The 25,393-nt window shown below is 40.8% G+C and overlaps 1 protein-coding gene across 7 annotated transcripts in view; it reads left to right on the top strand.

Moving 5' to 3' along the window:
- The window catches only part of myo16 (myosin XVI), a 375,845-nt gene that overhangs the window by 183,445 nt on the left and 167,007 nt on the right, over nt 1-25,393 (top strand). For all 7 annotated transcript variants that reach the window (XM_062069026.1, XM_062069027.1, XM_062069029.1 and 4 more), the window contains 2 exons: nt 15,121-15,226; nt 18,957-19,074. In XM_062069026.1, coding sequence (XP_061925010.1) covers nt 15,121-15,226; nt 18,957-19,074 — 224 coding nt within the window. The remainder of the gene's footprint in view (nt 1-15,120; nt 15,227-18,956; nt 19,075-25,393) is intronic.

Raw genomic sequence — 25,393 nt, 5'->3', positions numbered from 1 at the left:
TTAGCAAATTTTGACACATATTTCGTTACTCTACGACATGCTAACTGTTAGAATGTCAACGTCAGCATGCTAGATTTTTAGCAAATTTTGCCGGTATACACTTCATACATATTAGGGTAAGGGTGAGCAAGCTTGTTTTTTCAGCTCATTTTGCAGATATGAACCTAAAAGCCTTATATCTTACTACTTAACACTCTCTGGTAAGAAAGCTAACTGTTAGCATTTCTTTTGAATTTCGGATTTTCAGCATTCACATGCAGATTTGATAGAAAATTGCATTTTCTAGTTTATACTGATCTAAGGCCTTGATGCCCCAAAATTGCAAGGCAAATGCTGCATTTAAAAAAGATTGTATATGTCTCTTGAAAAGGCAGTTTTTTTAAATTATTTCATTTATTTATTTTTTCATTCATTTGATTACTGTTTTTTAAAGTGTATGGAATGTTAGTCCACAATTATCGCTAACATGCTTACAATGCGCTATTTATAAAGTATAGCACATGTCTTTTGAAAAGGTAGTCTCATCAGTTGAGTTGGGTTGAGTGGAGTTGCTCACAGCATGAAGGTCTTGGATTTGAGTCCGGAGTTCGGGGTCTTTCTGTGTGGAGTTTGCATGTTCTCCCTGTAACTGCATGGGTTCCCTCCGGGTACTCCGGCTTCCTCCCCCCTCCAAAGACATGCACCTGGGGATAGGCCGGGTTAGTGCCGCCCTCGTGGCTCCCTGTAGCATTTTTAAAAAAGGATTGAAAATGGAAAAAAGTTGGGGGAAATATATATTTTTTGTTTTACTATGTTTTTTGTTTGAGGGCAAACATGACACAAACCTTCCCAATTATTAGAAAGCCCATTGTTTAGTATGTTTGTGTGTATGAGAGTATTTGGTGAACATTGTTTTGTCCTACTAATTTCGGTGGTTCTTGAACTCACCATAGGGTGGAGTGTGATGCAACAGTTAGTTTACATGTCAAATCTTCCACTCCTTCTTTGTCTCATTTTGTCCACCAAAGGTTTTATGCTGTGCGTGAGTGCACAAAGGTGAGCTTTATTGATGTTATTGACTTGTTGGAGTGCTAATCAGGCATATTTGGTTAGTGCATGACTGCAAGCTAATGAATGCGCTAACATGCTATTTAGGCTAGCTGTATGTACATATTGCATCATTATGCCTCATTTGTAGGTATATTTGAGCTCATTTAATATCCTTTACTTTGATTCTCTTTGTATATAATTTAGTTTTGCATGTCTCATGACACATTATCTGTATGTAATATTGGCTGCATTTCAGATAGTTGTTTCTGTGCCATGTTGTTCCAGACCACAGCAAACATTACCTAGCTTGCCAAAGATTGTAATAAATCTATTAAATCTATTTTCTTTAACTTGGACACACACATCTGTACCTTTGGTAATTAAAATCCATTAATTTCCAGGAGTTATCTCACCTTCTGAGTAGCCTCTGATTTACTAATGGTTTCTAATGTTGTAAAGATGTGTAGAATAAATATTACATTTCAACATTTCGGTCAATGAAGATTTGCTTTACTCTGCGACACATAGTCATTTTGATAGTAGGCTAATATAGCTAATATAGACACTTACGTCATGTGTTGCCTTCATTATAAGACTTATATACGACTTTTCATTTTTTGCAGCTCCAGACAGATTTGTTTTTTGTATTTTTGGTCCAATATGGCTCTTTCAATGTTTTGGGTTGCCGACCCCTTGGATAGACTGATTGGGAAACACTAAAGTGGTCCTAGTGTGTGAGTGTGAATGTTGTCTGTCTATCTGTGTTGGCCCTGCGATGAGGTGGTGACTTGTCCAGGGTGTACCCCGCCTTCCGCCCGAGTGCAGCTGGGATAGGCTCCACCACCTCCGTGACCCCGAGTGGGACAAGCAGTAGAAAATGGATGGATGGACTATATGATCATAGAATGATCATAATAATTACGCCAACAGTCAAACATTCACATTGACCTTTCTGCGGAGGCAGATTATTGATGGCAATAATTCCTCGTTCAAGCTCTCAAGAAACATTCCTGCTGAGTTGTAACCAATCTGGATGAAAGTTAATGTACCTTAGCCACAGGCGATCCATCTTGCTTAACACACAAGCTCTAACACACACATGCAAGGACATTGAACTGGCTTGTCCTGCCGTGCACTTTCTTCTTCTTGCTTATCTTGCTTCTTTTTTACTACCCTAAAATGTTACATGCAGTCAGGTAGGTTTGCAACCTATTTTTCAAAGTCACTGTAGAGCGCAAGTTGTATCTAAAACTAGCAGAAATTCAAGATGGTATTTATGGTGACTGTGAACATGAGTGGCTAACTTACCATGAAAATGCAATTAAATGCAATTAAAAATGTACATACATTAAATTTTCTGATCGTCCCAGGTCTTCCCTCATGCTTTGTGTAGGAATTTTCAAACTACTCCTGAAGCCACAAAGTCTGATTGGGTAAACCTGAGTTTTGTGTGCAGGCGGAAAGCCAAGAGCTGAATGCGACATTTAATCGCATGTAAGACAGCATTTTACCAGGAAAAATACATTTTGGTTAAGGTCTAGACCGTGGGTCAAGAGCCACTTGCAGCTCTTGAGCGGCGCCCTAGTGGCTCCATGTATGGAAATGCAGCAAAAATGGGGTGAAAAATATATTTTTTGTTGTAATATACCTGCTTAATATGTGTTGCGTTGACCAGCATTCCTCCAATGGGGAATTCAAATTACTAGTCTCTCCCAGATTCTTTTCATGGCAATAAGCTGATGTTTATATTCAATCAACAGGCAGTAATTGGTATTTTGTGGTTTATTCTCCAAGCTTAGAGGACAAACATGAGACCAATCCAGCACGCCCGCGTTCCCTCGCCCGGTCTAGCTCGGTCTCCTTTCCAACTCTCGGAAGTGCTGTGATTTTCTCCTTCCTCCCCCTCCCCACCTGCTGTTTCCCCAGTCTAGCTGTGCTCATTATCTTAGGAATGTAATGGCAGTCTCAACAAAGAGAATAAACAGCGCACTGACTCTAACCAAGGACACTCGAATCCAAGCACTTTGTACCACACGAGACATTAGTTGATGTAAATATGACTATAGGAGTTTTTAGAAAGAAGTAACACTTAAATATGGATATGATTCTGATCTGCTTCCCACAAGTCCCCCTTTAAGATCTTCTAATAAGATCTTTATTACTTGTACAAAACTTATAAAGCACGCCCCACATTAAAGTCTTAAAGTTACCACTTTGCTAGACCCCCTTTAGTGACACTTAGCACAAGGGGCTGTGCGGTTCTGGATGGTCTTGAGGGAGGTTGGGGCAAGTTGTTTAGCAAGTCCCTCAACTGCGTCACGAGTCAGGTTGGTTAGTCTCAACGGCGGCGGGGAGTTAGAGAGGCCGCTGAAACAGGAGTTCCAAGGGGTGTTAATTTGGTGACTGGGGTCACCAGTCTAACCATAGCACAAAGCCCAACGGCTGACGTCGGGATTCTAATGTACAAAATCTCTCTCGTCTCCTGGGCTGAGGGGCAGATGTTGTGGTGATGTCAGCAATGACATCCCCTGGTGATCTGTCAGGGTCTTCAGCTGTAGTGCAGAGGGAGAGGTAGTACCAGGTGTCCCCTCCACCAGCCAGTCGAAGGGCGTGGGACGTCCGTTCCACGACCTTGAAGGGACCAGCCCACCTGAGCTCCGTCCACTTGCGTTTGATGACCTTGATCTTGACCCTCTCAGCGGGCGGAAGGGAATCTGTACAGAAGAACTGGCACACAAATTCTGCAATTTTTTGTGTAAAATACCATTTTGGTTTTACCCTGAGTCCTCCTTCCATGGGGGGCTGCTGATCCTGTGAATGGCTGACCTGTATGCAGCTCATAGGGTGAAAAACTCAAAGGGCGGTAAAACAGTTTTATTCACGGACCTTCGAATGATCATTAACGCTAATTGCAACATGTCAATCCAATTAAATTTGGTCTGTGCACAGATTTTAGCCAATTAGTTTTCAATGTTCTGGTCCATCCTTTCAACCTTACCTTGGGACTCAGGATGGTACCCCAAACCTGTGTTCTAGTCCGAAAGCCTTTTCGACCAAGACTAAGTGAGTTTTTTTTTTTTTAATGGTTGCCGTTGTCTGACCTAATCTTTTTGGGGAAACCATGTCGGGGTACTAGGTCATTCACAAGTCATTTAATTACTGATATTGCATCCTCTTTTGAGGTTGTTGTTGCTTCCGGCCAATCACTGTGATTGTCAACACAAGTCAGTACGTACCTTTCCCTTCTACCGTATTGATCATATCAGTGAAATCAAAGACTATACATGGTTCACCCTCACCTCCTCCATATTCTAAATTTGATATACTGAAGTACTATCGATGTGTAAAATCGTTATTTTCAAATTAAAATTAGTTATAACTTCTTACCCACGGGAAAACGTTAAAACTATGGAATGTGTCAGAGTCGGATGATTGTCGATTTTGTTCCAAGGAGTCTGTATCCACCCTCACTCACCCCCTTCTGTTTCTGAAAAAAAAACTGTGTTAATCATACTATCACTTTCAGAAACATCTAAGAAAAAGGTCAGCTAATAGTCAAGTAGCGGAGGGCAGGTCATGTTTGAGGTCAATGATTGTCTCTTCAGCCTCTATGGTCCACTGGGGGGTGGTGTTAGGGTAGGGGACCCCTTAGCAATATCACAATTAACTCAAACTCATCTGAACCCTAACTTTTATGTAACTTATTCAATATGGTGAAAGTAACAAAATATGCTTATATTTATATTGTCACCAATACTACAAAAATACTACCCTTATGGCGGATGCTTTAGCAATAGTATTTTGAAATTTTACCACACCTGGTGGCCCCAATAATTCATTAAGTCAAGCTCATGTTGTAGAAAGTTGAATGATGCAGACACGTTTGTTACTGAATACTTTCTATCAGACTTCTGTCTTGACGACTATGTGTATGTAATGAGCAACTATAATTATTTGATATGCTTAAATGTGTAATGTGTTGTTTTAGCTCAGCTGTTGTGTAGCTGCTAGCTCCTCGTAGCCTACAGGTGTCTAAAGTGCAGCCCATAGTTATGTGTTTAACATAACCATGGGCTAAACCTAAACAATTGTAAATGTGGTATTTGGGTGTCGGTGTAATGTTTGGCAGCTACGCCGTGTCTTATAATTGGACCTAAGTTCATTGGTTTTGTAGGCGAGACAGAGAGCAAGGGAACAATGTGGGACACTATTGTGTCCATCTTATACCATGCTAGCTGTTGCAAAGATAGGTCAACATGAGCAGCCACACCTTGAGTTCCAACATATATAAATAATCATAACATATTGCGAGTCGGGTGGCAGAACACACGGAAGCATCTCAGTCAGTCAGGGTTTTCACTGTTCGAGCAGTTGGATGTCAGCCATTCCTGTTGTTTCAGGCTGTGGTATGAGCTCATGGAGGAGTCTTGGTAGTGGTGTCGCAGCTGGGTGGTTGAGCCGTCAGGTAACACCAGGAATGTTCCTTCTGTGCGATTTGAATGTCAGGGTACAGTCTGTAAAGGAGGTCCAGCAATCTGAACCGGAAGTGGTTTGGTGACAGGTAACCTTCTTGTGACCCCAGCGAAGCCTTCGACCTTTAAAGAGGAAGCACACAGTTTTTTTGGTACCTCTGCATTCAGAATCGAATGGGTGGCTGATAAAATTGTCCGTTGACACTCATGTCCAGCAGGGGTACTGTCGGTACTTCCTGCTGCGGCTCCTGATGTGGGCGTCCTCTTTCCCGCCTTCGTGTTCGTTTGTTGGCACGACGGAACCTTTCCTGTTCGGAAATGTTTGGACAGTCACGACTCCAGTGACCAGGCTTGTCACAGCCGAAACAGTGTCTACCCCAGACCGGCTTTGAAGCATCGTGTTGTCCACCACCCGAGTCCAACCGCACGTCTGTTGAGGATTCTTTCCTCCACCTGTTGGAACTCAAAAGCAAGGTCACCCACTGCTGAATATACCCTAGCTGATCTTTGACCTTTTGGTTCTTTTAACCTTTTATCTTCAGCGATCTGTAATTTAAGTAGTCGTTTCCTTGTTGCTCTGTCATTAGCCCTATTTTGCATGGGATGAATAAAATGTCCTGCCATATATTGGTTTTGGCACCGTGTATAACAGGGTTAACTTTGTCCAAAGTGTTTGGCCAAAGGTTCCCTCCCTGAGGTACAGGTGGGAAAGCAAGGTCAACAATGGCTTGCATGTATGCATCGGCAAGAGACTTATATTGTAGTATGTCCAAAGTGTTAATGTCATGTGTGTCGTAGAATTTCTGACCTTTTGACCAATATTTCTTGTCTTTTAAGAATGTCCGCTCATTTTCAATTATCTTCTATTTTGTGCCATTGAATGGACCAGTTGTGGGACAAAGGTGAATATGGAGTTATGCCAACCTGTCTACAGAATGTTTAGAATTTCTAAATATGACTAAGAGATACAAGGTTGTTTTGGAACAGACAAAACCAAAACAAAACAATCATGACGCACTAGATAAAAAACAGTGACGCACAAGAGACATATAAAAAATGGCAGAAGACCGGAACTCGACAGTGATTTTGGCTTGTGTGTGTCTTGTTTGCTCCGGAGTAACATGTGGTCTGTCTGCACGGCTAACTTAATTCAACCTGCACTTCTGATAATGGGTAAATAAATGTGTTGTACTAAACTACTTTTGTTGCCTGCTTAAGCTTCGGACAATCCACTACAGTGTCAAAAATGTCTGCCGGAGAAAATGGTCAGACGTGTACAAGGGGTTAATTTTTGGAGGCAGGATTAATCTTAGAGGGGCGTGTTAATACCTCCTTCTCTTGTCACTGGAGTAGGGGGCGGTGGCCTAGTCAAAGTCTGGGCGGGTCGTTTGACACACACACACACACACTCAGCAGCACACACACACACGAGCATGCGTAAGCACTCACGCACACGCACGCACACACACACACGAGCACTCTCTCTGCGTTTCACCTACCATAAAACTTCCAGTTACTTTATTTTATTTTATTTTTTATTTCCTTATTTTACCAGATGTTTGAGTTCACGACTTTTCGAGTATTGTAAACTCCTTCTTAACCCTTTCAAGGAACGTTCTCTTTTTTTTTCTCTTTTTTTTTCTTTTTAAACTCTACCTGCTAATTCCATTGTCGACAACCGTCCATTCAACTGATCTCTAAACAGTAATGATTCATCACATTCCTCCCCTGCTGCCATCACATTTCTGTTTGTCACACTCCAAGGCCATTGTGTCTATATTTTCTTAATTCTAGTGCCCTTATCGCACTGGGATCTTCCAACCCGGGAGTCTTTATTGTACCTTTTACAAATCGCCTCCAGCCTTTTCCGTACGTTTCAGTGCCCTATTATCGTCACTGGGATCTTGCTACCCGTACTTATTAAGGGACGACCAAATTCCCAGGGTAAGCTACACCCAACTATTAGTTCACTCGTCAATGAAACTGCCCGTCACGGTAATCGAGACACAATGGCCTGAGTTGACCACTTATTTACAATTTTAATGCAATGGCAGGCTCGGCAAAAATGCAATCAATCTATCAAAATCACCAATCTGTGCCTGGGATTAAAAAACAGTGTTTGATTTACAGACTTCAGGACAGACTCCTAACGCAGATTTTATCTAAAAAGAAAGTTTCTGCTTACCTTGAATTGGCCAATTGAGTCTGTCCAGAAGATTGCAAGAAGTCATCAATCAACAGCGTGCCATCTCGGACGAAGCCCCCAAATTGTTGCGTTGACCAGCATTCCTCCAATGGGGAATTCAAATTACTAGTCTCTCCCAGATTCTTTTCATGGCAATAAGCTGATGTTTATATTCAATCAACAGGCAGTAATTGGTATTTTGTGGTTTATTCTCCAAGCTTAGAGGACAAACGTGAGACCAATCCAGCACACCCGCGTTCCCTCGCCCGGTCTAGCTCGGTCTCCTTTCCAACTCTCGGAAGTGCTGTGATTTTCTCCTTCCTCCCCCTCCCCACCTGCTGTTTCCCCAGTCTAGCTGTGCTCCTTATCTTAGGAATGTAATGGCAGTCTCAACAAAGAGAATAAACAGCGCTCTGACTCTAACCAAGGACACTCGAATCCAAGCACTTTGTACCACACGAGACATTAGCTGATGTAAATATGACTATAGGAGTTTTTAGAAAGAAGTAACACTTAAATATGGATATGATTCTGATCTGCTTCCCACATATGTTTGTGTTTATGCTTCACTGATGAGAGTATTTGGCGAGCGCCATTTTGTCCTACTAATTTCAGCGGCCCTTGAACTCACCGTTGTGTGGACTGTGACTCAACAGTTTGTTTACATGTACAACTTTCTCCGACGCTGCCACAGAAAGATGTGTTTTATGCCACTCCTTGTTTGTGTCATTTTGTCCACCAAACTTTTTATACTGTGCGTGAATGCACAAAGGTGAGCTTTGTTGATATTATTGACTTGTTATGGAGTGCTAATCAGGCATATTTGGTCACTACATGACTGCAAGTTAATCGATGCTAACATGCTATCTACGCTAGCTATATGTACATATTGCATCATTATGCCTTGTTTGTAGGTGTATTTTGAGCTAATTTAATTTCCTTTACTTATGTTAATTTATATGTGCATGTCTCATGACACATTATCTGAATGTACTGTAATATTGGCTGCATTTATGATAGTTGTTAGTGTGCCATGTTGTTCCGGACCACAGCAAACGTTAATGTCTTCATGCACTTATTTGTTCGTCTACGTGCCAACTGGTTCTGTCAAAGTCTTAATGCAGTCATTGATCAGTCACATGTGTCAGGGCGGTGCGTCGTGTGAGACGGTGTAGGTCAGGGGTAGATAACCTATGGCTCGCGAGCCAGATGTGGCTCTTTTGATGACTGCATCTGGCTCTCAGATAAAATCTTAGCTGACATAGCTTAACACGATAAGTAATGAATAATTCCGCTGGTAATCACAGTGCTAAAAATAACCTTCAAAATACAAAACATTCTCATGCATTTTAATCCGTCCATCCGTTTTCTACCGCACTTGTTCAATAAGTCGCATTAATGGTAAGAAGTATTTTATTTATTATTGGTTAGCTTCAGAATAACAATGTTATTAAAAAGAATAAGAGACTACTCTAAAAATGTTGGTCTTACTTAAAAATGCACGCATTTAGTTGTATTCAGTGTTAAAAAATATGATATGGCTCTTGTAGTGGATTGTCCGAAGCTTAAGCAGGCAACAAAAGTAGTTTAGTACAACACATTTATTTACCCATTATCAGAAGTGCAGGTTGAATTGAGTTGGCCGTGCAGACAGACCACATGTACTCCGGAGCAAACAAGACACACACAAGCCAAAATCACTTCCTAGTCCCCGTCTTCTGCCATTTTTTATATGTCTTTTGTGCGTCACTGTCTTTTATCTCGTGCGTCACTGTTTTTATCTCGTGCGTCATGATTGTTTTGTTTTGGTTTGTCTGTTCCAAAACAACCTCGTATCTCTTAGTCATATTTGGAAAATCTAAACATTCTGTAGACAGGTTGGCATAACTCCATATTCACCTTTGTCCCACAACCGGTCCATTCAATGGCACACAATAGAAGAGAATTGAAAATGAGCGGACATTCTTAATAGACAAGAAATATAGGTCAAAAGGTCAGAAATTCTACGACACTCTCACGGAAATACATTTTAAAATATGTGGCTTTCATGGCTCTCTCAGCCAAAAATTTTCTCGACCCCTGGTGTAGGTTGTTGTGATTTTAATGCAGACAGTCTAGGAGGCATCGTTCAGGTAAAAAAGTTATTTAATAACTGAACAAACAAAAGGCGAGAGATAGGAAGTGCTCCAAAAGCATAGGGGAAGCTATGCACAAAAGAAGACTAAACATGACAGACTAAAGAAAACAAAAAGGGAATGCTGGACATCAGGAAAAAAGTCATGAAGAATGTGGCGCAGATGGCGTCCACAAAGTACATCCATATAAGACCTCAGCATGGAAAGAAATAGACTAAGCAGTGAACAGTGAATAATGTCCCGACAACCAACTGGTGTCTCAAGCTCAACTTATATAGTGCTAATTACCAACAGAAAACAGGTGAGGGGAAAAGTGCTCAAAGGCAAGCGTAAAGCTGCTGCAGGAAAGGAGAAAACAGGAAGTGAAAAATACCAAAATAAAAGCACAAGACAGGAACTAAAACTACACACCGAAAAATACCAAGAAACTCAGGATAAGGCAGGATCTGATACAACAGATCATGACAACGTGCTAATATTACAGCATTACTACTGATTGTTTATGTCAGTGTCTTCATGCTGTCATTAGTCAATATACATTCTGACCGGAATTAAACATGCAGCTAACAAAAAAAGTATTTTTATTCCAATATAAAAAAAGATTAATTTTGCGTTATAAACATTCCCCAGAAATAGTTATTTTATAAAGAGGCATCAGTTTATATTTAGGGTTGCCTTATTTGTGAGGCAAGTGTTGCATAGCCTCATTACAGTGCCATTTAATTCAAATAAAGTTGTTTCCTTAACAACAACATCAACATCAATGGCATTAATCGAAATAACGGAAGAGATCACCAATGCAATGGATAGCAAAAACTTATTTTCGAAGAGATTACCAATGCAATAGATAGCAAAAAATGTGCTGCTGCAGTGTTTATGGATTTAACCAAAGCATTTGACACAATTAATCACAGCATCTTAATAAACAAATTAGAACGATATGGAATCAGAGGGTTGGTATTGAACTGGATTATAATCTACTTAACCAACAGGAAGCAAAACGTGAACATAGGCGAACACACTTCCAGAGAGCTGAAAATATTTTGTGGTGTACCTCAGGGATCAGTACTTGGACCACAATTGTTCAATCTATATATAATTGACACTTGAAAAGTTACAAAGGACTTAAAGTTAGTATTATTTGCAGATGACACAACTGTGTTTTGTTCTGGAGAGAACACACAGAAGATAATACAAATAATAACAGAAGAAATGAACAAATTTAAGAGATGTTTTGACAAAAACAGACTATCTTTGAATCTCAGTAAAACTAAAATAATGCTATTTGGTAACAGTAGAGGAGAAAGTCAAACACAATTACAAATATACAGAGTAGATATTGAAAGGGTAATTTTTATTTTTTTTGTGTGTAATAATAGATGGTAAAATTAATTGGAAATCTCATGTAAAAAATATATAACAAAGTAACAAGAAACATGTCAATAATGAATAAAGCAAAATATGTTCTAGACCAAAAATCACTTCATATTCTCTACTGCTCGCTAGTGTTACCATATCTGAGTTACCGTGTAGAAATATGGGGAAACAACTACAAATGTGCGCTCCATTCATTAACGGTGTTACAAAAAAGATCAATTAGAATATTACATAATGTTGGATATAGAGAACATACAAACCCTTTATTTATTAGGCGTGGCGAAGTTGGTAGAGTGGCTGTGCCAGCAATCGGAGTGTTGCTGGTTACTGGGGTTCAATCCCCACCTTCTACCTTCCTAGTCACGTCTGTTGTGTCCTTGGGCAAGACACTTCACCCTTGCTCCTGATGGCTGCTGGTTAGCGCCTTGCATGGCAGCTCCCGCCATCAGTGTGTGAATGTGTGTGTGAATGGGTAAATGTGGAAATACTGTCAAAGCGCTTTGAGTACCTTGAAGGTAGAAAAGCGCTATACAAGTATAACCCATTTATTTATTATCATTTATTAAATCGCTATTATTAAAATTCAACGATTTGGTGCATTTGCAAACAGCTAAAATTATGTATAAAGCAAACTATAACTTGCTACCCAAGAATGTACAACAATTCTTCTCAACAAAAGAGGAGAAATATAATCTTAGAGGAAAATCTAATTGAAAACATTTGTATGCTTGTACAACACTTAAAACCTTTAGCATATCAGTATGTGGAATTACATTTTGGAATGGATTAACCAAAGAATTTAAACAAAGCACCAATATGATTCAGTTTAAGAGACTGTTCAAACTACAAGTGTTCACAAAGTACACAGAACAAGAATTATGATGAACATCTTCAACCCGTTTTTTTATTGAGACAAAGATTATTCATGCATTTAATATTTGGGTAACAGTTTAGTACGGGGAACATATTCTAAGTAACAAAGACTTAAGGGTTATGGTTAGGGTTATTGTAGTTTTGTGTTTTGTTATGTAAGAACAGACCATATTAAGTGGTATTAAAGGGAAAATCATATACAACAACTTCCTTGCTTAGTACTAATAAGAAATCATTATGAGGTTATTGAGGGAAGACTCTTAGTTAATGGCTTACTGGTTGTATAATAAGGCCATGCAGAATAAGGCATTAAGTACTTAATAATGACTAATTTAAGAGCCAATATGTTACTAATTTGCATGTTAATAAGCAACTAATTAATGGTGAATATGTTCCCCATACTAAAGTGTTACCAATATTTGTTTACTTACTACGGTATATTATTTATTTATTATTTGTTCACTGTTATGTTACAGAGAACAAGGAAATAGGATAAAATTGCTATGGTATGAAAAGGGGTAGAATTAAAAAAGCTCTGCTTCTTCCTACTCCTTTTCGGACGTGCTGTATTGAAACAACTGGACGTATGTGATGAATTACATTGTATTGTATGCATGTTCCAAATGAACTGAAACTGAACTGAACTAACTCTCACAAGAAGCCCAAAATCAGCTCACTAACCAAATGCCGTTGAAGTCTAATAGCCGGTCAAAGAGAAGATGTTAGAAAATAAGGCCTTTTGGATTTGGCACTCAGCGGGGCTCCAAGCAGTAAAACACACAGCAACAAAGCATGCAAGCTCTATGCTGTCATTAGGGAGGTCCTCTGACCTTCTGCAGCCATCTGCTGCTGCTGTGTGGATGTTTGCCACAACATGGACAGCATTGCTACCTTATGTTGTAGAACAGGCCTCCAGTAGCAGATACACCACGCACGCAGTGTGTGGGCAGTGCAGGGGGGGGGGGGGGGGGGGGGGGGGGGGGGACGAGGAGGTAGACGCTATAGAATAGTGAATTTAATGAGAGTGGGAGTGGGAGGTGATGTCATCCAACGTGTGATGACACGCGTATGCAACAGCCTGATGACTAACTCTTAACACCTACGTTTTGTCACAAATACACTGGCTTCATCTTTGAACACCTCTACTTGTAACAGCAGATGACATCAGGATGAGTACATGGGTACATGGTTTAATTTGCACAGTTGCCCATGACGTGTGAAAACACTTTTCTCTCAAAAATAAGTAAAAAGCAAAACAAGTAGTTTGTAGTTTTTGTTGTTGTTGTCATAAACAAGACAGAGCTGTTACGCCTGTATGAGCTTTCATGCCAGTCTCCACAATAATAATAATTATTGTAATAATTGTTATTGTTAATATTATGATTATTATCGCATGTACGGTACAATCTGTTTACGTGATGGTGACAGTTTAACCCTGGAACAGATCATTTCTACAAAACCCAAAACCAGTGAAGTTGGCACGTTGCGTACATCCTAAATAAAAACAGAATGCAATGATTTGCAAATACTTTTCAACTTATATTCAATTGAATAGACTGCAAAGACAAGATATTTATTGTTCGAACTGAGAAACTTATTTTAGAATTGCAAAAAAGTTGGCGCAGGGGCATTTTTACCTCTGTGTTACATGGCCTTTCCTTTTAACAACAGTTTGGGAACTGAGGAGACCAATTTTTGAAGCTTTTCAGGTGGAATTATTTTCCATTCTTGCTTGATGTACAGTTTAAATTGTTCGACTGTCCGGGGTCTCTGTTGTGGTATTTTAGGCTTCATATTGCGCCACACATTTTCAACGGGAGACAGGTCTGGACTACAGGCAGGCCAGTCTAGTACCCACACTCTTTTACTATCTTCTACTGTTGTAACACGTGGCTTGGCATTGTCTTGCTGAAATAAGCAGGGGCGTCCATGAAAAAGACGTTGCTTGGATGGCAACGTATGTTGCTCCAAAACCTGTATGTACCTTTCAGCATTAATGGTGCCTTCACAGATGTGTAAGTTACCCATGTCTTGGGCACTAATACACCCCCATACCATCACAGATGCTGGCTTTTGAACTTTGCGCCTATAACAGTCTGGATGGTTATTTTCCTCTTTGTTTCGGAGGACACAATTTGAAATATGGACTCGTTGGATCACAGAACACTTTTCCACTTTGCATCAGTCCATCTTAGATGAGCTCGGGACCAGCGAAGCCGGCTGCGTTTCTGGGTGCTGTTGATAAATGGCTTCGGCTTTGCATAGTACAGTTTTAACTTGCACTTACAGATGTAGCGACAAACTGTAATTACTGACAGTGGTTTTCTGAAGTGTTCCTGAGCCCATGTGGTGATATCCTTTACACACTGATGTCGCTTTTTGATGCAGTACCGCCTGAGGGATCCAAGGTCAATGTTGGTTTTCAGCCTTGCTGCTTACGTGCAGTGATTTGTCCAGATTCTCTGAACTTGTTGATGATATTACGGACCGTAGATGGTGAAATCCCTAAATGCAATAGCTGGTCGAGAAATGTTGTTCTAAACAATGTGCTCAGGCATTTTTTCACAAAGTGGCCTTATCCTTGTTTGTGAATGGAAGCTGCTTTTATACCCAATCATGGCACCCACCTATTCCCAATTAGCCTGTTCACCTGTGGGATGTTCCAAATAAGTGTTTGATGAGCATTCCTCAACTTTCTCAGTCTTTTTTGCCACTTGTGCCAGCTTTTTTGAAACATGTTGCAGGCATCAAATTCCAAATGAGCTAATATTTGCAAAAAAATAACGTTTACCAGTTCGAACGTTAAGTATCTTGTCGTTGCAGTCTATTCAATTGAATATAAGTTGAAAAGGATTTGCAAATCATTGTATTTTGTTTTTATTTACGATTTACACAACGTGCCAACTTCACTGGTTTTGGGTTTTGTACTTCCACGATTTCTCTATTGGAAAAGTAAATTGAGGTTGATGAGCTCTGTTCATGCAGCCACCAACAAAAGTTGTCAAACCTAATAAAACTCCACCTGTACTATCCTTGTATGTCGTTTTAGTGGTGAAAGTGGTTCAGGAAAAACGGAAGCCAGCAAACACATCGTGCGACACCTGACGGCCAGATCCAGCCCTAAAGGCTTTGCGCTGGAATCCAGAATGAAACATGTAAGTTTGCCCCCCCCCAAAATGCACAAGACCCTTTTATGGCCACTAAGGCAGATGTATTTTCTTTGGTACCTCCTTTAGGACAAAAACCATCTGGAGCAGAGAAAATAGTTTGAGGGGTTTTTTTTTCAGTTGTAATATGTGTCCACCTTGAGGGAGTTAGACATCTTGTGCAGGACACAGTGGGTCGTGTTGTGCAATGCCGAGCACCCACGTGGGATTGATGGCAGCCTTCAATCTTTAAAATAATTTTGGAATAAATCATTTTGATTTTGTTAAATTTGTGGTGAGTTTGGGCCGGCTTACATAACAAAAAAAAAGTCACTGATCATATAGTCTATAATTAGCAAAGCCTAAACAGGTTTTCATTGTGGCCGAAAATGAACTAATGATAAATTAATCTTGATTTTGAATACAGAGCAAACGACTGAATGAACACATACTTACTCAATAGCCATACATGTCACACATAGGTGGCAGTATGAACAATACCAACACTGTCATAAACATGTGCCATATAGTGAAACCACACTAAATAACAACGACAAACACATGTTGGGAGAATATTTGCACCGCAATCAATCAATCAATCAATGTTTATTTATATAGCCCTAAATCACTAGTGTCTCAAAGGGCTGTACAAGCCACAACGACATCCTCGGTGTCGAGTGGGTCTGACATAATATTGTGAAAGTCCAACACATCAGCGAAAGTCGAGTCCATGGTGGGGCCAGCGGGAACCATCCCGAGTGGAGACGGGTCAGCAGCGTAGAGATGTCCCCATCTGATGGACAGGCTAGCGGTCCACCCCGGAGCAGAGTAGAAAAGAAAAGAAAAGAAACGGCAGATCAACTGGTCTAAAAAGGGAGTCTATTTAAAGGCTAGAGTATACAAATGAGTTTTAAGATGAGACTTAAATGCTTCTACTGAGGTAGCATCTCTAACTTTTACCGGGAGGGCATTCCATAGTATTGGAGCCCGAATAGAAAACGCTCTATAGCCCGCAGACTTTTTTTGGGCTCTGGGAATCACTAATAAGCCGGAGTTCTTTGAACGCAGATTTCTTGCCGGGACATATGGTACAATACAATCGTCAAGATAGGCAGGAGCTTGACCGTGTAGTATTTTATACGTAAGTAGTAAAACCTTAAAGTCGCATCTTAGGTGCACAGGAAGCCAGTGGAAGTGAGCCAGTATAGGCGTAATATGATCAAACTTTCTTGTTTTTGTCAAAAGTCTAGCAGCCGCATTTTGTACCATCTGTAATCTTTTAATGCTAGACATAGGGAGGCCCGAAAATAATACGTTACAGTAATCGAGACGAGATGTAACGAACGCATGGATAATGATCTCAGCATCGCTTGTGGACAAAATGGAACGAATTTTAGCGATATTACGGAGATGAAAGAAGGCCGTTTTAGTAACACTCTTAATGTGTGACTCAAACGAGAGAGTTGGGTCGAAGATAATACCTAGATTCTTTACCGAGTCGCCTTGTTTAATTGTTTGGTTGTCAAATGTTAAGGTGGTATTATTAAATAGATGTTGGTGTTGAGCAGGACCGATAATCAGCATTTCCGTTTTCTTAGCGTTGAGTTGCAAAAAGTTAGCGGACATCCATTGTTTAATTTCATTAAGACACGCCTCCAGCTGACTACAATCCGGCGTGTTGGTCAGCTTTAGGGGCATGTAGAGTTGAGTGTCATCAGCATAACAGTGAAAGCTAACACCGTATTTGCGTATAATGTCACCTAGCGGCAGCATGTAAATACTAAAGAGTGCAGGGCCAAGAACTGAACCCTGGGGAACTCCGCACGTTACCTTGACATAGTCCGAGGTCACATTGTTATGGGAGACGCACTGCATCCTGTCAGTAAGATAAGAGTTAAACCAAGACAAGGCTAAGTCTGACATACCAATACGCGTTTTGATACGCTCTAATAAAATATTATGATCAACAGTATCGAAAGCGGCGCTAAGATCAAGAAGCAGCAACATAGATGACACATCAGAATCCATCGTCAGCAATAGATCATTAGTCATTTTTGCGAGGGCTGTCTCCGTAGAGTGATTTGCCCTGAAACCGGATTGAAAAGGTTCACAGAGATTGTTAGTCACTAAGTGTTCATTTAGCTGCTGTGCGACAATTTTTTCGAGAATTTTCGAGATAAACGGTAGGTGGGACACCGGCCGGTAGTTCACCATGAGGTCAGGATCGAGGTTAGGTCTTTTGAGTAGAGGATGAATAACCGCTTTTTTGAATGCTAGAGGAACAGTACCAGAGGAAAGTGATAGGTTTATAATATTTAACACTGATGGACCTAATAAAACAAAAAGCTCCTTGATAAGTTTCCCAGGAATTGGGTCAAGTAAACATGTTGTTTGTTTTGTCCCATTTACACATTTTAACAACATTTAGCAACACAACATAAACACTACAGAACAAATATAAACAAACGCCATTGGTGGCCACTGTAATGATACCAAGTACAGGAGCGTATCTAGTCGATACTACTATGATTACGTCGATATTTTTTAACATCACAAAATCTTTTTTCTTTTTAAAAAAATTTATATTATGTTTATAAACTTAGTGAATACGTGCCTGGACACATGAGGATTTTGAATATGACCAATGTATGATCCTGTAACTACTTGGTATCGGATTGATACCCTAAATGTGTGGTATCGTCCAAAACTAATGTAAAGTATCAAAGAAGAGAAGAATAAGTGATTATTACATTTTAACAGAAGTGTAGATAGAACGTGTTAAAACAGAAAGTAAACAGATATTAACAGTAAAAAAACAAGTAGATTAATAATTCATTTTCTACCACTTGTCCTTAATAATGTTGACAAAATAATAGAATGATAAATGACACAATATGTTACTGCATACGTCAGCAGACTAATTAGGAGCCTTTATTTGCTTATTTACTAATGAAAGACAAGTTGTCTTATATGTTCACTATTTTATTTAAGGACTAAATTGCAATAAGAAACATATGTTTAATGTACCCTAAGATTTTTTTGTTCAAATAAAGCCAATAATGACATTTTTTCTGGTCCCCTTTATTCAGAAAAGTGCCGAAATACTTTTGGTACCGGTACCAAAATATTGGTATCGGGACAACACTAATACACACACACACCGAGCATCCACTGGCAGAACTGTAGATCGGCACCTATGGTGTTGTATGAACACACAGAGTGCATGAAAAAGAGACAGTAATTCTCTCATCGCCTCTCTTAAATCCTGCTCCACTCTGCATCGTCTCCCTGCCGAGTGGTAAAGCAGTGTGTAGTCAGAGAGAGAGAGAGAGAGAAAAAAAACACTTTTGCCTGATGAAGTCTTCCCATGCAGGAGAAATCTGGGTCAGTGTGCTCTCTCATTATCTGGGACACTTGCAATACTACACTGTACACAATATGGATGCACACTGACACCTAGTGGCAGAAAGAAAGATGCATGTGCAGAAATGTGTTTTAAAGTTAAAGTACCACTGATTGTCACACCCACACTAAGTGTGGTGAAATTACTCTCTGCATTTGACCCATCCCCTTGTTCCACCCCCTGGGAGGTGAGGGGAGCAGTGAGCAGCAGCGGTGGCCGCGCTCGGGAATCATTTCTGTTGATTTAACCCCCAATTCCAACCCTTGATTCTGAGTGCCAAGCAGGGATTAATCATTGCCCATTTCTTGTGTGTGTTTTTCTTATTTCATGATGCAGGTAAACCGTCTTCTGGAGGCTTTCGGTCACGCAAAGACGCAGAGGAACAATAACTCCAGTCGGTTTATTAAGCTGCTGACCGTCCAGTACTGTGGCAAGAGGAAGACACTGCTCAGAGGTAATAAAGTTTCAGTTCAGTTTCAGTTTATTTGGAACATGCATACGGTACAATGTAATGCATCACACAATTCCAGTTGTTTCATTACAGCACGTCCGAAAAGGAGTAGGAAGAAGCAGAGCTAATTTAATCCTACCCCTTTTCATACCATTGCAATTTTATCCTATTTCCTTGTTCTCTGTAACAGAACAGTGAACAAATACATAATAAAAAATTAATATATCATAGTAAGTAAATAAATATTAAATACATAAATAATCTCTATCTCATTAAAAAAAAAAAAGGGAACAAAAGGGGTCTAGATGTTCATCATAATTCTTGTTCTGTGTACTTTGTGAACACTTGTAGTTTGAACAGGCTCTTAAACTGAATCATATTGGTGCTTTGTTTGATTTCTTTGGTTAATCCATTCCATAATTGAATTCCACATACTGATATGCTAAAGGTTTTAAGTGTTGTCCGAGCATACAAATGTTTTAAATTAGATTTTCCTCTAAGGTTATATTTCTCCTCTTTTGTTGAGAAGAATTGTTGTACATTTTTGGGTAGCAGGTTATAGTTTGCTTTATACATCATTTTAGCTGTTTGCTAAAAAAAAAACAAGAAAAAAAAAACAAAAAAAACATAATTTTAGCTGTTTGCAAATGCACCAAATCGGGGAATTTCAATAATTGTGATTTAATAAATTAAGGGTTTGTATGTTCTCTATAGCAACATTATGTATTATTCTAATTGATCTTTTTTGTAGTACAGTTTTGTAGTTTCCCCATATTTCTACACAATAACTCAGATATGGTAACACTAGCAAGCAGTAGAGAATATGAAGTGCTTTTAGGTCTAAAACATGTTTTGCTTTATTCATTATTGATGTGTTTCTTGCTACTTTATGTTGTATATTTTTTACATGAGATTTCCAAACATTAACAACCTTTTTGAACAGTTGTTTTTGCTTATCTTTAATACCACATCATTTATTTTTTTAAGTTGTATTTATTATTAAATTATTTTCTAAAAATATATTTGAGGTACTGTATATATTTACGTTATTTCAGGTTATTGTATTGTATTTGTAACAAAATATATTTATGCTGTAAGAAATAAAGTTAATTGGAAATACAATATAACATGTATATATTGAGTATACATGTATACATATACACTATAAGTTAAAAAAAATACAAATATTAATTTGCCTTCATAGATGTATAAGAAACTTGTAATGATTAAATGGGAATATTAGTTATTAAATATTAGAATTATTATTTCAGACAATAATAGCTAAGCATTTTAGTTAATCTGGTATTTTTGTTAAATACTTGTTAATTGTTCAATGTCTCTACTCATTACCTTGTGTTCCTTTTTTATTCATTTTTTTTAATTCTCTGCCTTTAGTTACAACAGTCCAAGTTGTTGCCTAGTGTTATGGCCGTCACTCAAATTTCTAACTTTACTAACGAGATTTTAAATTTTTTTTAAAGATTAAATAGTGACTTTTTTCCCCACAAATATGGCTTATTTTGCTCTCCCAAAAAGTCTTGTTTGCAAACAAAGACTCCCCTTTTTAAAAAAGCTTACAGGTCATTTTAATCTGTAAATTGTTTTTTTTAAACCAATTTTCTCTCTTTTATTTGTTTTTATGTCTTTTAATATGTCGCACTTTGAGATTTGATGTTAAATAAAAAGTGCATTATAAATAAAAAATATTATTGGTATTATGTTTGCAGATTTTAGAGTAGTCAGTGTACCCACATTCTTAAAATAAATAAAAACGGTCAGCCAATGTCATCGTTTTTGACCACTACTGTAAATAAATGACCATCTTTCACAGTAAATCTATCAATATACGTAGTTTTCCTACAGTAGAATTACAGCATTGGAAACTTACAACATATGTTCATCTTTACCTTTTACACAGAACCCAGCAAAACAGAATATTGATATTGACACTCAGTATGGTGTAAAAGTAAACATCCATCCATCCATTTTCTACCGCTTGTCCCTTTCGGGGTCGCGGGGGTTGCTGGAGCCTATCTCAAACATATTGACCCAAATATAAGACCCCAGCAAAAAGAGTGTAAGAGAGGGGTTGTGTTGTATTGGCGGTCTACAGCGGTGATTCTCAAACTGGTTGGCAGGCTCCAGCGAGTGGTACACCAAATAATTACCTAATTAAATATTTAAACACGGTGTTACTCTTCAAACTGTGTGTAATGATACAGTGAGCGAAATATTAAATATACTTGTTAAATAAAACCCCTGCCTTGTTTGAATGAATATTTAGGCCTACTATGCTACTGTATTTAGTGTTGGTCATTATGGTGGTACTTGGACAGCCAAGTGTTTTCTAAAGTGGTACTTGGTGGAAAAAAAGTTTGAAAACTACTGGTCTGGAGCAGGGGTTTCCAAACTTTTTGACTTGGGGGCTAAAAAAAAATTTGGTCGAGGGCCGAAAATCGACTGCATGTAAAGTAACACACACGCACACACACACACACACATATATACATATTTATGTGTATCTCTCTCTCTCTCTCTCTCTCTCTCTCTCTCTCTCTCTCTCTCTCTCTATATATATATATATATATATATATATATACACTACCGTTCAAAAGTTTGGGGTCACATTGAAATGTCCTTATTTTTGAAGGAAAAGCACTGTACTTTTCAATGAAGATAACTTTAAACTAGTCTTAACTTTAAAGAAATACACTCTATACATTGCTAATGTGGTAAATGACTATTCTAGCTGCAAATGTCTGCTTTTTGGTGCAATATCTACATAGGTGTATAGAGGCCCATTTCCAGCAACTATCACTCCAGTGTTCTAATGGTACAATGTGTTTGCTCATTGGCTCAGAAGGCTAATTGATGATTAGAAAACCCTTGTGCAATCATGTTCACACATCTGAAAACAGTTTAGCTCGTTACAGAAGCTACAAAACTGACCTTCCTTTGAACAGATTGAGTTTCTGGAGCATCACATTTGTGGGGTCAATTAAACGCTCAAAATGGCCAGAAAAAGAGAACTTTCATCTGAAACTCGACAGTCTATTCTTGTTCTTAGAAATGAAGGCTATTCCACAAAATTGTTTGGGTGACCCCAAACTTTTGAACGGTAGTGTGTATATATATATATATATATATATATATATATATATATATATATATATATATATATATATATATATATATATATATATATATATATGTCAAGGTTACTGTGGTTTATACGTTATACAATACCGGGGTAGAGCGGAATATACGTTAGGTCAGGAAAAAACAGAGGCTATTTCATGAAAAAGCCTGTGTGTGTGTGTGTGTGTGTGTGTGTGTGTGTGTGTGTGTGTGTGTGTGTGTGTGTGTGTGTGTGTGTGTGTGTGTGTGTGTGTGTGTGTGTGTGTGTGTGTGTGTGTGTGTGTGTGTGTGTGTGTGTGTGTGTGTGTGTGTGTGTGTGTGTGTGTGTGTGTTGTTGTTGTTGTTGCACCATGACAGGATGAATATCTATCTAACTATGTTTGCCAAGAATAGTGCAAATAGCTGAAGCTACACATAGGGCAAACACATAGCCAAGTAACATACACCACTCAGAGCCAGGAAGACTGTACCATAAATACTCTGCCACATATATATACGGTCAAAAGTTCCAAGATAAGTACACATCTGTCAAGTATGACAACCCAGTATATACGGGTTCCAGGATAGTACAGCCATGTCTTTCTTGCCATATATGTCTTTCCATGTCATACTTGCAATGTATCTTTGTTTAATATCTGTCTTCTTCATCGTATGGGCAGCTGTTTTCCGGCACCCGGACCTGAGGCCGAGGGTCTATGCCTTTTACCACCCCAGGCCCGGGGGGCCCTCCCGTTCATATGTCAGGACACACAGAAGTGAGCCAGGTCACCGAGCAGTCATCCAGGTCCGCCAGGCCACGCAAACCATTAGGAGCACGATAAATCGGGCAACGCAGGATCACGTGGTCGGCAGTCTGCTCCTCCGCGCCACACTCACACGTCGCGTTAGGTGCTAAGCCCCACTGGAACATGTTTGAGCGAAAGCGACCGACACCAGTTCGGAGGCGGTTAAGCCTCACCCAGGCCACTCGTGGTAGTGAGAGGCCTGGTATTGAGCCGGTGTCAGGTATGAAGTCACGGAGTCTGGAGGAGATGGTATGCTCCAGGTCCGTGCTCCATTTGTGATTCGCCCAGTGAGCCGCCCTGATGTTGTTGTCACTGCATTGCTGCAGGAGCTTCAGGGCGGCTGGTACCAGTGGGTCTCTGGAGGGGAGGCGGGGCGTTGGCTCTGAGGAGAGTGTGAGCCTTTCATGGAGCAGGTGGTTCTCATCCATGTTTGCCCGGCCCGCCAGAGTTGCTACAGCACCTTGGCGACGAAGCTCAGCGGGTTGGATGCCTGCTAAGATGGGCAGTAGCTCCACAGGGGTGGGGCGCAGGCATCCAGTGATAACACGCAAGGCTTCGTTGATCGGGACATCAAGTTGTTTAGAGTGAGCACTGCGCGCCCAGACAGGTGCGCAGTACTCAGCAGTTGAGTAGACCAGGGCAAGTGCTGCTGTTCGCAGAGTTCTTGCCCCGGCACCCCAACCGGACCCGACCAACCGTCTCAGCAGTGAGACGCGGGTGTTGAGTTTCTTGCGTGTTGCCAAGAGGTGTTTACGGAAAGTGAGCGACCTGTCCAGGGTGACCCCAAGGTATTTAGGGTCAGGGCGAGGGTCTTCAGGTGTAGGACGAGGCCGGCATAGGGTAAGGGAAGCCCCATCCGGCTTCCGCACCTCGAACCTGATCTCACGATCCGCTTCCCAATTGTATAGGTGGAAAGCTTGTGTCACCGTCTTGGATTCGCTGAGCTTCAATCTCCAGTTATGGAGGTAAGCCACTAAAGTCTCCATGTCCTGGCTTAGAGTTCCCTCCAAGGCCTGCCAGTCCCTGTCGGAGTGCAGCAGCGCGAGATCGTCTGCGTATGCGAACCTCCGTGAGACTGTGGCAGGCAGGTCGTATGTATAGATGTTATACAGGAGGGGAGCCAGGACAGATCCCTGGGGGACGCCATTTTTCAGGCGCCGCAACCTGCTTTTATCTCCGTTACTGGTGGTGAGAGTAAAGCTGCGGTTCCAGACAAGCTCCATGATCATTTTGACCATGTGCCTGTCTGGAAGCAGGCGGAGAAGTTTGCAGGTGAGGCCGCGGTGCCAGACTGTGTCATAGGCAGCAGTCAGGTCTATGAAGACGGCACCGGCCTTCTTTTTCGCCTCAAAGCAGTCCTCGATGTCCTGGGTAAGGAGGGCGACCTGATCCACCGTGGACTTCCCACGTCGAAAACCCGCCTGCTCCCGGGGGAGGTGGGGGTCTATGATGGGCTCGACACGGGCGTGAATCAGGCGCTCGAGGACTTTAAAGGGGACGCAGAGCAACGAGATTGGTCTGTAGCTCGTTACGTCATCCTTTGGCTTGTTCGGCTTGGGGATAGCGACAACAGTGGCCCTTCTCCAAATCCTGGGGATCCGGAGTTGGCGCAGGCAAGAAGACAGGAAAACTCTCAGCCAGGACTTCATTGCAGGGGCAGCGTGGAGCACGAGTTCTGGGCAGATGTTGTCAGGCCCAGCAGACTTGCCTGGTTTGGTATACTGGAGGGCAGCTGTGAACTCCTCCGGTGAAAACTCACCGGAGATGTTACACTCGCTAGATGTTGTTGTCCTCCAGAGGTCTGCAGTTTCCTGGCGCACGGCCCGGGAAAAATCTCGATTTATCCCGGTATATGCCCCGTTTTTCACAACCTGTGCTGCAATAGCATTTGCGGTAACGGGGCATGTTCGGGGTGCGCGCTCAGACCTACCAGTCAAGTTGTTCAAAGTGCTCCACGCGATACGGCTAGTGTGCGAGAAGTCGATGGAGTGGACTGCCTCTTTCCAGCGCTGGTGCCTCTTCCTTCCAAGAGTGGAAAGGAGGGCAGTGGCTGAATTGTTAGCCTCCGGGCCATAGGGAGCCCGGAGGAAGGCGCTGTAGAGGGTCTCGCACTCGCCATCCCAGCATGGTTTGTAGTTCTTACGCCGGCCGCGTGGGATGGCTTTTTTGGCCGCAGATGTTAGTGCCCTACAGAAGTCCTGGTATGCCTCGTCCACATTGGGTGTGTCTGGTGGTGGGAGACACCGTGTGGACTTGTTGGTATGGAGGCGATAGAGTTTCCAATTGGCCTTCCGGAAGTTCCATCGCTTCATCGGTCCGCTCGGAACTGTTGTCACGAGGTCGGGCACCGATATCAGCGACGGTCGGTGTTGCGACCTGGGGAACATTCCTAGAACACG

This window comes from Entelurus aequoreus, linkage group LG14 (assembly GCF_033978785.1).
Source record: "Entelurus aequoreus isolate RoL-2023_Sb linkage group LG14, RoL_Eaeq_v1.1, whole genome shotgun sequence".
Classification (NCBI taxonomy): Eukaryota; Metazoa; Chordata; class Actinopteri; order Syngnathiformes; family Syngnathidae; genus Entelurus; species Entelurus aequoreus.
Note: the sequence above shows the minus strand (reverse complement) of the source record. Positions and strands in the feature narration are given on the sequence as shown.